This window comes from Mirounga leonina, unplaced genomic scaffold (assembly GCF_011800145.1).
Source record: "Mirounga leonina isolate KUSES-001 unplaced genomic scaffold, KU_Mleo_1.0 Mir_199, whole genome shotgun sequence".
In the NCBI taxonomy this organism is placed as follows: Eukaryota; Metazoa; Chordata; class Mammalia; order Carnivora; family Phocidae; genus Mirounga; species Mirounga leonina.
The window spans coordinates 1,009,125-1,023,055 of NW_023270498.1; the positions used below are offsets into that span (position 1 = coordinate 1,009,125).

General features: G+C 46.8%; 1 protein-coding gene across 1 annotated transcript in view; it reads left to right on the plus strand.

Annotated features, from left to right (window-relative positions):
• Positions 1-13,931, plus strand: part of ADCY1 (adenylate cyclase 1) — a 109,991-nt gene that overhangs the window by 59,907 nt on the left and 36,153 nt on the right. The window contains exons 9-11 of the mRNA XM_035026456.1: positions 12,545-12,739; positions 12,912-13,009; positions 13,830-13,914. Of these exons, the coding sequence (XP_034882347.1) occupies positions 12,545-12,739; positions 12,912-13,009; positions 13,830-13,914 (378 nt within the window). The remainder of the gene's footprint in view (positions 1-12,544; positions 12,740-12,911; positions 13,010-13,829; positions 13,915-13,931) is intronic.

The window sequence follows — 13,931 nt, forward strand, 5'->3', positions numbered from 1 at the left end:
CCACAGCCCGGAGGGGCCAGTGCCAGGCAGGGCCACGTCTCACCAGGTGCTGTCCCGAGCTTGTGTGTCGTGGGTGGGAGATGCTTTTGCTCGTCTCTGCTGCTCACCTGCCTCAGGGAGCAGGGTGTCCAAGCTGAGCCCCAGAGAGCGCACTCCTGCCCAGCCCCACCCAAATGAGGCCGTCACTGGGCACTGCCGTCCTTCCTGTCCCCCAGCTCACCACCCGTCTCTCCCAGCAACCGCATCCCATGGCAGGGAGCGGTCAACTGGGAGTGGAGGGGCAGATGGGCCCCAGCCCCCAAGGATGTCAATTTACACACGTGTGTGCTCAGGGGTCCTGCTAGTCAGCAGCAGGCTTGGTGGCATTGAAGAAAACCCCAGTTGTGGTGACTTGAATGAAAGGTTTCTTATGGTTAAAGTAAACCTGGATATCGGGCAGGACGGAGCTAATGTGGCGGCTTCACGATCATCTTGAACCAGACCTCTTCTATGATGCTATTCTGGCTTGCCTGCTATCACCTCATGGCCCAAGATAGATGCTGGGGCTCCAGTCATTGCGTCCACATTCCAGCTGGCAGATGGGGGGGGCAGGCAAGTACATTTCAGCCCCCAAGCCGGCTTTCCTAGGTGAGGCCTGCCTGCCCAGGCCAGTTCCTCCATGTGCCCACAAGCCCTGCCTGCGACCAGAGCGGGTCACCTCTCCTGCCCTGGGTCAGTGAGCAGATGGATCGACGGCCACCGGCCTCCCAGGAACCCGCCCCGCAGTCTGGCTCATCTTCCCAGCTGTGTGAGCAGCCCATAGTTCCCGGCGTGTCTGCCTCGCCTGGGCCTCCACGTGGACTGGGGTTCCAACTGACCCCCTCTGGCAGCACGGGGGGACCTGCTTACTGTCTCCACTGAGGACAGGGAGAGCCAGCTCGAGGACTCGGTCTGGGCCAGCGTGCTTCCAGCTCTTCACAAGCATGAGCGTTCTGCGTCTTTTGAGAACTCCCCTCGGGGGCCACCTTTGTTCTCGTGTTACAGACCAGGAAGCTGGAGCACAGAGAGGTTAAGCAGCTCACTCAGGGTTGCACAGCTGCTGGTTTTCAGGTCTCTGCACTGAAGCCACCAGCCTTCCCTTTGGCAGGTCCAGAAAGAGGCTCGGGCAGCCAAGTTCCACAGCAAAATGAGCAACAAGTTTTCTCCTAAACCTGATTTTGATTCGGCTTCCAAGGAAATACATGTTTGTTGTGGAAAGTCGAGAAAAGTGTGAAAAAGAGGGAGACTGGGATCCGGGCCCCAGGAGGTCACATTACCGTCCTGTCCCATTGAAGGAGTCACTGCCCAGGGTCCCCCGAGTGCCCAGGATGGCGCCGCCCCCCAAGAGGTCAGCCCTGCCCCCCTCTTGGCCTCTGCAGACCCGGGGCTGGTGGGCAGACAGGTGCTCCTCCTGGGATAACTGAGCGCTGTGGCAGAGATCCAGGGACCGTGGTGCCCACTGGCCTTTCCCTGCACGCCGATGCTCACGGGAGCTGATCTGGTGTCACGGGAGGTGGCAGGGTGCAAGTGTTTTTATCGTGTACAAATGCTTTAGGTCCCGGGGGAGGGCCCATTCGTGGGAGTGCATCAGGGGTTTGCCGGCCCTGCGGACCCTGCGTACAGGTGGGTCTTCCTGCGCTTATTCTCGGGCCTGGGGAGGCCGGGGCTGTGGAAATGGAAGGAGCACGTTCACAGGCGGGTGGTTGCGTGGGAGCGATCTGCAGGCTTCCCCGCAGAAGGTCAGTGGCTTGTTTCCAAGCAGGGACTGTGCGTGGCGGCTTTCTGTCCGTACCTGTTAAGGTTTCTGCAGCTTTCTGGAGGTGGGGGTGACGCGCTGCCCCGACCGCACATGCGTCCACCGCGGAACCAAGCAGCGTGCCCAGAGAGGCCTGGGGGCCCCCAGTGGCCTCCCCCGCGGTCACAGCTCGCCCGGCGACCGCACGGACCCAAACAAGGGAATGAGCTTTGGTGGTTGGGGTGCGTGTGGCTCTGGCCTGCTTCCTCCCGGCAGCCACACTCGGCTCCGGAGCAGTTCCTTCATGGCCACAGTCCCCCTTCTGCTGGGGTCACACGGCCGCCCTCCCCAAAGCCCAGCTGCACTGACTACTCTGCGTCCCGTGACTCACACTTGAGGGTGTTGTATACGCCCTGCGACCTTGGCTCTCTCTTCAGTCTCCGCGCAAAGCCCGCAGGTCCCTCCAGGCTGTTCCTGCGTCAGTAGCTCGAGCCTTGCCGTGGCCACGGGCGTTCCGCGGTGTGGAGGGACCACCGTTTGCATGGCCTGTTGAAGGACCTTTTGGTTGTTTCCAGCTCCGACTGTTGCAAATAAAATTGCAGTCAGTGTTCACGTTCAGAGTTTGGTGGGGACATAACTGCTTATTTGCTGGGAGAGACGCCCGACCGTGCCATGGATGGGTCTTGGTTTTTTGTTTTTGTTTTTTAAGAAACTGCCAAACCGTTTGTGGAGTGACTGTCCCGTTTCACGTTCCCAGCAGCCACGTGTGAGAGATCGGGCTTCTCTGTGTCCTCGCCAGCCCGTGGTGCCGTCACTGTTTTTAGAACATTTTGACTGTTCTAATAAGTGTGTAGTGACACCTCATGATTTTATTTGGCATTTTCTGATGGCTAATCATGCCGATCGTCATTTCAAGTCCTTCTTTTCTTTTTTTTTATTCTTATGTGAATCCCCATACATTACATCATTAGTTTTAGATGAAGTGTTCCATGATTCATTGTTTGTGCACAACACCCAGTGCTCCATGCAGAACGTGCCCTCCTCAATACCCACCACCAGGCCAACCCATCCTCCCACCCCCCTCCCCTCTAGAACCCTGTTTGTTTTTCAGAGTCCATTGTCTCTCATGGTTCGTCTACCCCTCCGATTTCCCCTGCTTCATTCTTCCCCTCCTGCTACCTTCTTCTTCTTCTTTTTTTTTTCTTAACATATATTGCATTATTTGTTTCAGAGGTACAGCTCTGAGATTCAACAGTCTTGCACAATTCACAGTGCTTACCAGAGCACATACCCTCCCCAGTGTCTATCACCCAGCCGCCCCATCCCTCCCACCCCCCACCAATCCAGCAACCCTCAGTTTGTTTCCTGAGATTAAGAATTCCTCATATCAGTGAGGTCATATGATACATGTCTTTCTCTGATTGACTTATTTCGCTCAGCATAATACCCTCCAGTTCCATCCATGTCATTGCAAATGGCAAGATCTCATTCCTTTTGATGGCTGCATAATATTCCATTGTATATATATATACCACCTCTTCTTTATCCATTCATCTGTCGATGGACATCTTGGCTCTTTCCACAGTTTGGCTATTGTGGACATTGCTGCTATAAACATCGGGGTGCACGTACCCCTTCAGATCCCTACTTTTGTATCTTTGGGGTAAATACCCAGAAGTGCAATTGCTGGATCATATGGTAGCTCTATTTTCAACTTTTTGAGGAACCTCCATACAGTTTTCCAGAGTGGCTGCACCAGCTTGCATTCCCACCAACAGTGTAGGAGGGTTCCCCTTTCTCCGCATCCCCACCAACATCTGTCGTTTCCTGACTTGTTAATTTTAGCCATTCTGACTGGTGTGAGGTGGTATCTCATGGAGGTTTTGATTTGGATTTCCCTGATGCCAAGCCATGTTGAGCACTTTTTCATGTGTCTCTGGGCCATTTGGATGTCTTCTTTGGAAAAATGTCTGTTCATGTCTTCTGCCCATTTCTTGATTGCATTCTTTGTTCTTTGGGTGTTGAGTTTGATGAGTTCTTTATAGATTTTGGATACTAGCCCTTTATCTGATATGTCATTTGCACATATCTTCTCCCATTCTGTTGGTTGTCTTTTGGTTTTGTTGACTGTTTCCTTTGCTTTGCAAAAGCTTTTTATCTTGATGAAGTCCCAATAGTTCATTCTTGCCCTTGCTTCCCTTGCCTTTGGCAATGTTTCTAGGAAGAAGTTGCTGCGGCTGAGGTCAAAGAGGTTGCTGCCTGTGTTCTCCTTTAGGATTTTGATGGACTCCTGTCTCACATTGAGGTCTTTCAACCATTTGGAGTCTATTTTTGTGTGTGGTGTAAGGAAATGGTCCAGTTTCATTCTTCTGCATGTGGCTATCCAATTTTCCCAACACCATTTGTTGAAGAGACTGTCTTTTTGCCATTAGACATTCTTTCCTGCTTTGTCGAAGATTAGTTGACCATAGAGTTGAGGGTCCATTTCTGGGCTCTCTATTCTGTTCCATTGATCTATGTGCCTGTTTTTGTGCCAGTACCATACTGTCTTGATGATGACAGCTTTGTAATAGAGCTAGAAGTCCGGAATTGTGATGCCGCCAGCTTTGCTTTTCTTTTTCAACATTCCTCTGGCTATGCGGGGTCTTTTCTGGTTCCATATAAATATTAGGATTATTTGTTCCACTTCTTTGAAAAAAGTGGATGGTATTTTGATGGGGATTGCATTGAATGTGTAGATTGCTCTAGGTAGCATTGACATCTTCACAATATTTGTTCTTCCAATCCATGAGCATGGAACGTTTTTCCATTTCTTTGTGTCTTCCTCAATTTCTTTCATGAGTATTTTATAGTTTTCTGAGTACAGATCCTTTGTCTCTTTGGTTAGATTTATTCCTAGGTATCTTATGGTTTTGGGTGCAATTGTAAATGGGATGGACTCCTTAATTTCTCTTTCTTCTGTCTTGTTGTTGGTGTATAGGAATGCCACTGACTTCTGTGCATTGATTTTATATCCTGCCACTTGACTGAATTCCTGTATGAGTTCTAGCAGTTTTGGGGTGGAGTCTTTGGGGTTTTCCACATAAAGTATCATATCGTCTGCAAAGAGTGAGAGTTTGACTTCTTCTTTGCCGATTTGGATGCCTTTGATTTCTTTTTGTTGTCTGAGTGCTGTGGCTAGGACTTCTAATACTATGTTGAATAGCAGTGGTGATAGTGGACATCCCTGCCGCGTTCCTGACCTTAGGGGGAAAGCTCTCAGTTTTTCCCCATTGAGAATGATATTCGCTGTAGGTTTTTCATAGATGGCTTTTATGATATTGAGGTATGTACCCTCTATGCCTATACTCTGAAGAGTTTTGATCAGGAAAGGATGCTGTACTTTGTCAAATGCTTTTTCTGCATCTATTGAGAGGATCATATGATTCTTGTTCTTTCTTTTGTTAATGTATTGTATCACATTGATTGATTTGCAGATGTTGAACCAACCTTGCAGCCCAGGGATAAATCCCACTTGGTCGTGGTGAATAATCCTTTTAATGTACTGTTGGATCCTATTGGCTAATATTTTGGTGAGAATTTTTGCATCCATGTTCATCAGGGATATTGGACTGTAATTCTCCTTTTTGATGGGGTCTTTGTCTGGTTTTGGGATCAAGGTAATGCTGGCCTCATAAAATGAGTTTGGAAGTTTTCCTTCCATTTCTATTCTTTGGAAGAGTTTCAGAAGAATAGGTATTAATTCTTCTTTAAATGTTTGGTAGAATCCCCCTGGGAAGCCATCTGGCCCTGGGCTTTTGTTTTTTGGGAGATTTTTGATGACTGCTTCAATTTCCTTAGTGGTTATAGGTCTGTTCAGGTTTTCTATTTCTTCCTGGTTCAGTTTTGGTAGTTGATACATCTCTAGGAATGCATCCATTTCTTACAGGTTATCTAATTTGCCGGCATAGAGTTGCTCATAATATGTTCTTATAATTGTTTGTATTTCTTTGGTGTTGGTTGTGATCTCTCCTCTTTCATTCATGATTTTGTTGATTTGGGTCATTTCTCTTTTCTTTTTGATAAGTCTGGCCAGGGGTTTATCAATCTTGTTAATTCTTTCAAAGAACCAGCTCCTAGTTTTGTTGATCTGTTCTACTGTTCTTTTAGTTTCTATTTCATTGATTTCTGCTCTGATCTTTATTATTTCTCTTCTCCTGCTGGGTTTAGCTTTATTTTCTGTTCTTTCTCCAGCTCCTTTAGGTGGAGGGTTAGGTTGTGTACTTGAGACCTTTCTTGTTTCTTGAGAAAGGCTTGTATTGCTATATACTTTCCTCTTAGGACTGCCTTTGCTGCATCCCAAAGATTTTGAACAGTTGTGTTTTCATTTTCATTGGTTTCCATGTATTTTTTTTAATTCTTCTTTAATTTCCTGGTTGACCCATTCATTCTTCAGTAGGATGCTCTTTAGCCTCCATGTATTTGAGTTCTTTCCGACTTTCCTCTTGTGATTGAGTTCTAGTTTCAAAGCATTGTGGTCTGAAAATAGGCAGGGAATGATCCCAATCTTTTGGTACCGGTTGAGACCTGATTTATGACCTAGGATGTGATCTATTCTGGAGAATGTTCCATGGGGACTAGAGAAGAATGTGTATTCCGTTGCTTTGGGATGGAATGTTCTGAATATGTCTGTGAAGTCCATTTGGTCCAGTGTGTCATTTAAAGTCTTTATTTCCTTGTTGATCTTTTGCTTAGATGGTCTGTCCATTTCAGTGAGGGGGGTGTTAAAGTCCCCCACTATTATTGTATTGTTGTCGATGTGTTTCTTTGCTTTTGTTATTAATTGCCTTATATAATTGGCTGCTCCCATGTTAGGGGCATAGATATTTACAATTGTTAGATCTTCTTGTTGGATAGACCCTTTAAGTAGGATATAGTGTCCTTCCTCATCTCTTATTACAGTCTTTGGTTTAAAATCTAATTTGTCTGATATAAGGATTGCCACCCCAGCTTTCTTTTGGTGTCCATTAGCATGGTAAATGGTTTTCCACCCCCTCACTTTCAATCTGGGGGTGTCTTTGGTTCCAAAATGAGTCTCTTGCAGACAGCATATCGATGGGTCTTGTTTTTTAATCCAGTCTGATAGCCTGTGTCTTTTGATTGGGGCATTTAGCCCATTTACATTCAGGGTAACTATTGAAAGATAGGAATTTAGTGCCATTGTATTGCCTGTAAGGTGACTGTTACCGTATATTGTCTGTGTTCCTTTCTGGTCTATGTTGCTTTTAGGCTCTCTCTTTGCTTTGAGGACCCCTTTCAAGATTTCTTGTAGGGCTGGTTTCGTGTTTGCAAATTCCTTTAGTTTTTGTTTGTTCTGGAAGCTTTTTATCTCTCCTTCAATTTTCAATGACAACCTAGCTGGATAGAGTATTCTTGGCTGCATATTTTTCTCATTTAGTGCTCTGAATATATCATGCCAGTCCTTTCTGGCCTGCCAGGTCTCTGTGGATAGGTCTGTTGCCAATCTAATGTTTCTACCCTTGTAGGTTACATATCTCTTCTCCCGAGCTGCTCTCAGGATTTTCTCTTTGTCTCTGAGACTCGTAAGTTTTACTATTAGATGTCGGGGTGTTGACCTATTTTTATTGATTTTGAGAGGGGTTCTCTGTGCTTCCTGGATTTTGATGCCTGTTTCCTTCCCCAAATTAGGGAAGTTCTCTGCTATAATTTGCTCCATTATACCTTTTGCCCCTCTCTCTCTTTCTTCTTCTTCTGGGATCCCAATTATTCTAATGTTGTTTCGTCTTATGGTATCGCTTATCTCTTGACTTCTGCCCTCGTGATCCAGTAGTTGTTTATGTCTCTTTTTCTCACCTTCTTTATTTTCCATCATTTCATCTTCCATAATACTGATTCTCTCTTCTGCCTCATTTATCCTAGCAGTTAGTGCCCCCATTTTTGATTGCACCTCATTAATAGCCTTTTTGATTTCTACTTGGTTAGATTTTAGTTCTTTTACTTCTCCAGAAAGGGTTTCTCTAATAACTTCCATATTTTTTTCAAGCCCAGCTAGTATCTTTAAAGTGATGATTCTGAACTCTAGATCTGACATCGTACTAATGTCCGTATTGAGTAGGTCCCTGGCAGTCAGTACTACCTCTTGTTCTTTTTGTTGAGGTGATTTTTTCCGTCTCGTCATTTTGTGCAGAGGAGAATAGATTAATGAGCGAACAAAATGTTAGCAGAGTAACCATGTCCCCAGAAAATATACTCTAAACAAATCAGAAAAGACCTGAAGCAGTGGGAAAAGAAAGGGAAAGAGAGAAAAAAGAAAAAGAAAAAAAAGAAAAAGAAAAAGATAAAGATAAAAACAAAAACAAAACAAGACAACAACAACAAAAAAACCCCAGAATGTGATCAAATATGATCAGGCTGGTATATAGATCAGTGCCACACACCAGATTTGGGGTGTATTTTGGTCTTTTAGAAGAACGTGCCTCCCAAAATTTTAAAGAAAGAAAAACTTATATATGTAAAAAAATAAGGGTTGATATGATGAAGGGATGGAATATGACTGTAAAGATGGAAATTATAAAAAATTTTATAAAAGGAATTGATAAGAAGTTGTTTGAAAAAAGAAAGAAGAGGATTTAAAAAAAGAAAAAAGAAAAAAGAAAAGGGAGAGAATGTGATCAGGCAGGGGAATAGAAAATACCATATACTAGAGATTTAGGGTATATTTTAATCTGTTAGAAGAAACTATCTCAAAATTTTACAGAGAGAAAAACTTATATATATAAGCCAAAAATACGGGTAACTACTATGAAGGGATAGAATATGACTCTAAAAATTAAAAATAAAAATGTTTTTTAAAAAAAAGGGATTGATAAGATGTTGGTTGAAAAAGGGAAAAAGAAAAATTCAAAAAGAAATAAAAAGACAAAAAGACAGTTAAAAAAAATTAACTTTAAAAAACTAAAGAATCATGGTAAAAAAGCCGTGAATTCTATGTGCAGTAGTCCCCTAGCGCTGGAGTTCTGCCGTTCTCATTGATCGGTAAACTTGGTCTTGGCCGGCTGGTCTCGCTGATCTTCTGGGGAGGGGCCTGTTGCCGTGGTTTCCAAATGTCTTTGCCGGAGGCGGAAATGCCCCGCCCTTGCCCTGTCCGGGCTAAGTAATCTGCTCGGGTTTGCTCTCCGGGGCTTTTGTTCCCTGCGAGCTTTCCGTACAGTTTTGGAGGCGGAGAGTGGAAATGGCGGCCTCCCAATCTCCGCCCCGGAGGAGCCGATAACTCGGGGCCCGCTCCTCAGTGAGCCCCCAGAGAAAAGCCGCCAGTCACTCCCGTCTCCCCGGTCTCCGGCCGCACTCCGTGCTCACCCGGCCTGTGACCGCGCGTTTCTATCTCCGGTACCCGACCCGGTCTGGAGTCTCCAAACCCAGCAGATCCCTGCAGTGCAGTCCCGCGCGGCTCCTCCCGGGGGAAGAAGGTGAGTCTCCCCGGATCTGCCGCTTGTTGGGTCCCTGCTGGAGGAGCAGGGGCCCGACTGTGCCGCGGATCACGGTTTATGGCGACCCCGAGCTGAGGGCCCGCGCCTGGGCTCCGCCTCTGCAGCCGGCTTCCCTGCTCCGATCCCTGGGAGCTCTGCCGCCCTCAGGCACTCCCGGTCTTTCTGTGACCCCGAGGGTCCTGAGACCGCACTGTCCCGGAGGGTTCCACCCCCCGCTTAGCCACCCGAGTGACGTCCCTCGGCGGAACAGACTTTTAAAAGTTCCGGTTTTGTGCTCCGCGGTTCTATCACTTGCCAGACGCGGCCGACGGAGGCCCCTCCCCCGCCGTCTATCCTCCCGAATATCGCCTCGGATTCCCTTCTCCGCACGTCCTACCTTCCATAAAGTGGTCGCTTTTCTGATGAGAGAGTTGTTGCTCTTCTTTTCTTCGATCTCCTGTTGAGCTTGTGGGTGTTCAGAATGGTTTGATCCCTATCCAGCTGAATTCCTGGGAGGAGACAAATCCAGGTCTCCTACTCCTCCGCCGTCTTGCTCCGCCCCCCCAAGTCCTTATTTTCTGTCCACGTATTTTTCTCTTCTTTTTTTTTGGAAAAATGTCTGTCTTGATTTCTAATCTGAGTGACTTCTTGGTACTGTTGACCTTTGAGAGTTCTTCAAATTCTGGATCTGATTCTTCTGTCAGATGTGTGGTTTGTACGTGTTTTCTCCCAGCGTGTGGCTTGTCTTTCACAGGACAGATGTTTTAAATTTTGAAGATGTCCAATTTACTGATATTTTTTCCTTTATGAACTGTGTTTGGTTTTGGTGTTGCAAGAGATCTTTAAGTAGCCCAAACCCCAAAGATTTTCACCTTTCTTCTAAGAGTTTATACTTACATGTTTTATAGTTAAACCTGTGATGTGTTTTGAGTTAATCTTTTATAAGGTGTGAGGTTTAGGTCAAGATTTACTTTTTGGGGGGCGCCTGGGTGGCTCAGATGGTTGAGCATCTGCCTTCAGGTCAAGTAATGATCCCAGGGTCCTGGGATCAAGCCCCACGTTGGGCTCCTTGCTCAGTGGGGAGTCTACTTCTTCCTCTGCCTCTCCCTCTGCTTATACTCTCTCTGTCTCTCTCTCCCTCTCAAATGAATAAATAAAATCTTAAAAAAATAAAGATTTACTTTTTTTGCGTGTGGACGTCCATTTGGTCCAGCGCCATTTGTGGAAACGACTATCCCTCTTCCATTGAATTGCTTTTGCATTTTAGTCAAAAATCATTGACCATACTTGTGTGAGGCTGTTTCTGGGCTCTCTAGGGTGTTCTGTTCCTCTGAGAACACCCTACTGTCCTGATCAAAGGAGCTATACAATAAGTCTTAACATTGGGTTGAGTGATTTTAAGAAAAAGAATGAAGGGGGGGAAATTGGAGGGGGAGACGAACCATGAGAGATGATGGACTCTGAAAAACAAGGTGGGAGGATGGGTTAGCCTGGTGATGGGTATTAAAGAGGGCACGTTCTGCACGGAGCACTGGGTGTTATGCACAAACAATGAATCATGGATCACTACATCAAAAACTAATGATGTAATGTATGGGGATTAACATAATAAAAAATTTAAAATTAAAATAAAAAAAAAAGAAAAACATCTTCTAATCCATGAGCATGGGTATCCCTCCTTGTATTGAGATCTTTGATTTCTTCCATCAGTATTATATAGTTTTCAGCATACAAGTTGTGTACGTGTTTTGTTAGAGTTGTACCTAGGACTTCATTTTTTCCCCCGTGATTATAAATGGCACTGAATTTTAACTTTGGTCTTCACATGCTGATTATTAGTTTAAGAAATACCTTTATTTATTTACTTATTTATTTTTAGAGAGAGAGCGCATGTGTGGGAGCAGGGGGAGGGGCAGAGGGAGAGAGAGAACCTCAAGCTGACTCTCCACTGAGCACGGAGCCTGACGCAGGGCTTGATCCCACGACCCTGAGGTCACAACCTGAGCCAAAACCAAGAGTCAGACGCCTAACTGACTGGCCACCCAGGCGCCCCAGTAAATACCCTTTTTATGTTTATCTTGTTTCCGGTGACCTTGTGGATTTCATTTGTTCTAGGGCTTTTCCTCCCCTTGGAATTTTCTATGTAGACCATCCTGTCATCTGCAAATAGGGCCAGTTTTAGTTCTTTCTTTCTAATATTTGCCTTTTATTTCCTTTTCTTGCCCTATTGCAGTGTTTGCAGTCTCTAGCACCGCTGAAAGTCAGGGGGAAAGCACTCCGTTTTTCACCAGAGACTATGATGCTAACTATCGGTACTGTGTAGATCTTCACCAAGTTGGGGAATTTCCCCTCCCTCCCTAGTTTTCTGATCATGTTTATCAAGAATGTGTATTGGATTTTGTCAAATGCTTTCTCTGTATCAATTGACACAACCATGGGATTTGTTCTTATGGTGTTAATATGGTGTAGGCATCGACGTACAAATATGTAAAAAGACTTGCATCTCTAGAAATGGTTATGGTGTATGCTGCTATTTATATACTGCTGAATTCTGTTTGCTGACATTTTGTTAAAGATTTTAGCATCAGTAGTGAAAGAGATGGCCAGTGGTGTTCCTTTTTTTGTACTGTCTTGGTCTGATCTTGGTATCAGGATAATACTGACTTTATAAAGTACGTTGGAAGGTGTTACCTTTTCTATTTTCTGGAAGATATTGTATAGAATTGGTGTTAATTCTTATTTAAATGTTTAGTAGAATGTCTCCAGTGAAACTCTCTGGGCCTGGAGATTAATTTTTCAGGAGTTTTACGGTTATGAATTGACTTTCTTTAGTAATTACAGGGCTAATCTAATAATCTTTCGTGTTGGGTGAGTTGTGGTTATGTGTTTTGAGTAGCTTTTTGATCTGAGTTGTCAAATCAATGTGTATAATTGTTCACAGAAATTCCTTGTTACCTTTTTGATGTCTGCAATGTCTGTAGTAGAATCACATTTCATTCCCGAGTTTGTTATCGCCTTTCTCTTTTTTTCTTTGTCATGCCTGCTAGAGATTTGTCCATTTTATTGATATTTTAAAAGAACCAATCTCTGTTTTATTGCCCTGTGCTGGGTACCGCCCCCATCCACATGGGGTGCCACATGAATGTCACGTGCCCCCATTTGCAGACGTGGGAGTCCCAGGCGGGGTAGCTGGGACTGCATCCAGCCCCGAACCCGGCCCCCCAGACTGCAGTGGGCGAGCACGCAGGCTGGAGGGAGCATGAGAGCTTCTTCTTCAGTAAGTGGAGGATTTGCTAACATTTCTTTCTTTCCCCCGTGGCTGCAGCGGAGGGCGTTGAGAACTGCGTCGGAAAAACTCAGAAACCGCTCGTCCTTCTCTGCAAACGTCGTCTACACCACCCCGGGCACGCGCGTCAACAGGTACATCAGCCGCCTCCTGGAAGCCCGTCAGATGGAGCTGGAGATGGCGGACCTGGACTTCTTCACCCTGAAGTACAAGCAGGCTGAGCGTGAGCGCAAGGTAGGTGACCGGGACCTCAGGAGCGCAGAGAACCCTGGGGGCCCCTCGGCCGTGGCCCCCCGCCCTTGCTCTTGTTGATGCGGCTGTGGTTCCTGGTCCCGGGTGTCCCCAGGGGACCCCGCGTGTCTCCCAGTGGCCACAGCCACTGATGGTGGGTCTCGGTGTCCCCTAGTACCACCAGCTGCAGGATGAATATTTCACCAGTGCCGTCGTGCTCGCGCTCGTCCTGGCCGCCTTGTTCGGCCTCGTCTACCTTCTCATCATCCCGCAGTAAGTGTGGCGGGCCCCGCGGTCAGCGGTTGGGGGAGAAGGGCCGGGGGTCCCTTCCATGTCCGCTGGCATCTCCCCCGTGGTCCCCAGCTCGTGGGGATGGCGCCGGCCACGGCCAGCTGTCCGCGGGCTCCAGGGAGCCGGGAGGGCAGGCCCCAGCTGCCCGCGTGTGGGGCACTCACTCCCAGGTTCTCCGTTGTCATGCAAACAACCCTAAGACACCAGCCGTTCCTAGCGTTTCCATCCACACAACGTGTACCCTTGACTCCAGGACAGATTTCGAGGGAGAAAATGCACATTGGTTTCTGGGTGTGCGTCATTTTCAGATACGTCAAAATGAGGAAAAGTGGCCTCTGGAAAAGAAGAAAAGTGTAGTAATTGAATAATATTCAGTTATGCTAAGTCAAAGTGAGCTTACAGTGTTTGTTTTTGATGGGAAGATGCATTTTCCTTCCAGACAGACAGCTTTCTTGACAAGACCTCCCTAGCGGAGTTGTTCCCCTGTGAGTTTCCGGGGTTCCCAGAAAGCACAGGAAGCTGCCCCGTCCCCGGACACTGGGAACACGGTGACCACCTGATGGCCCTGTGTGGGGATTCAGCTTTTTCTACAGAAGCTGCTCTCAGATGACATCCAAGGGGAGGGCAGCATCCAGGGGCCTGTCCTTCAGGAGGGAGGACCTCGTGGCAGACCCAAGTGGATAGAAGTCGGGGTGGAGACAGGAAGGGACTTGGTGGAGAGGTCAGGCATTGGAATCGCAGGCTCTTCTTGGGCACACCTTGCTGCGCCCAGCCCGCAGTGAGCCTGTGTCTTCTGTCCTAGGAGTGTGGTCGTCCTCCTGCTGCTGGTGTTCTGCATCTGCTTCCTGGTGGCCTGTGTCCTGTACCTGCACATCACCCGGGTCCAGGTGCGTGCGTGTGCGTG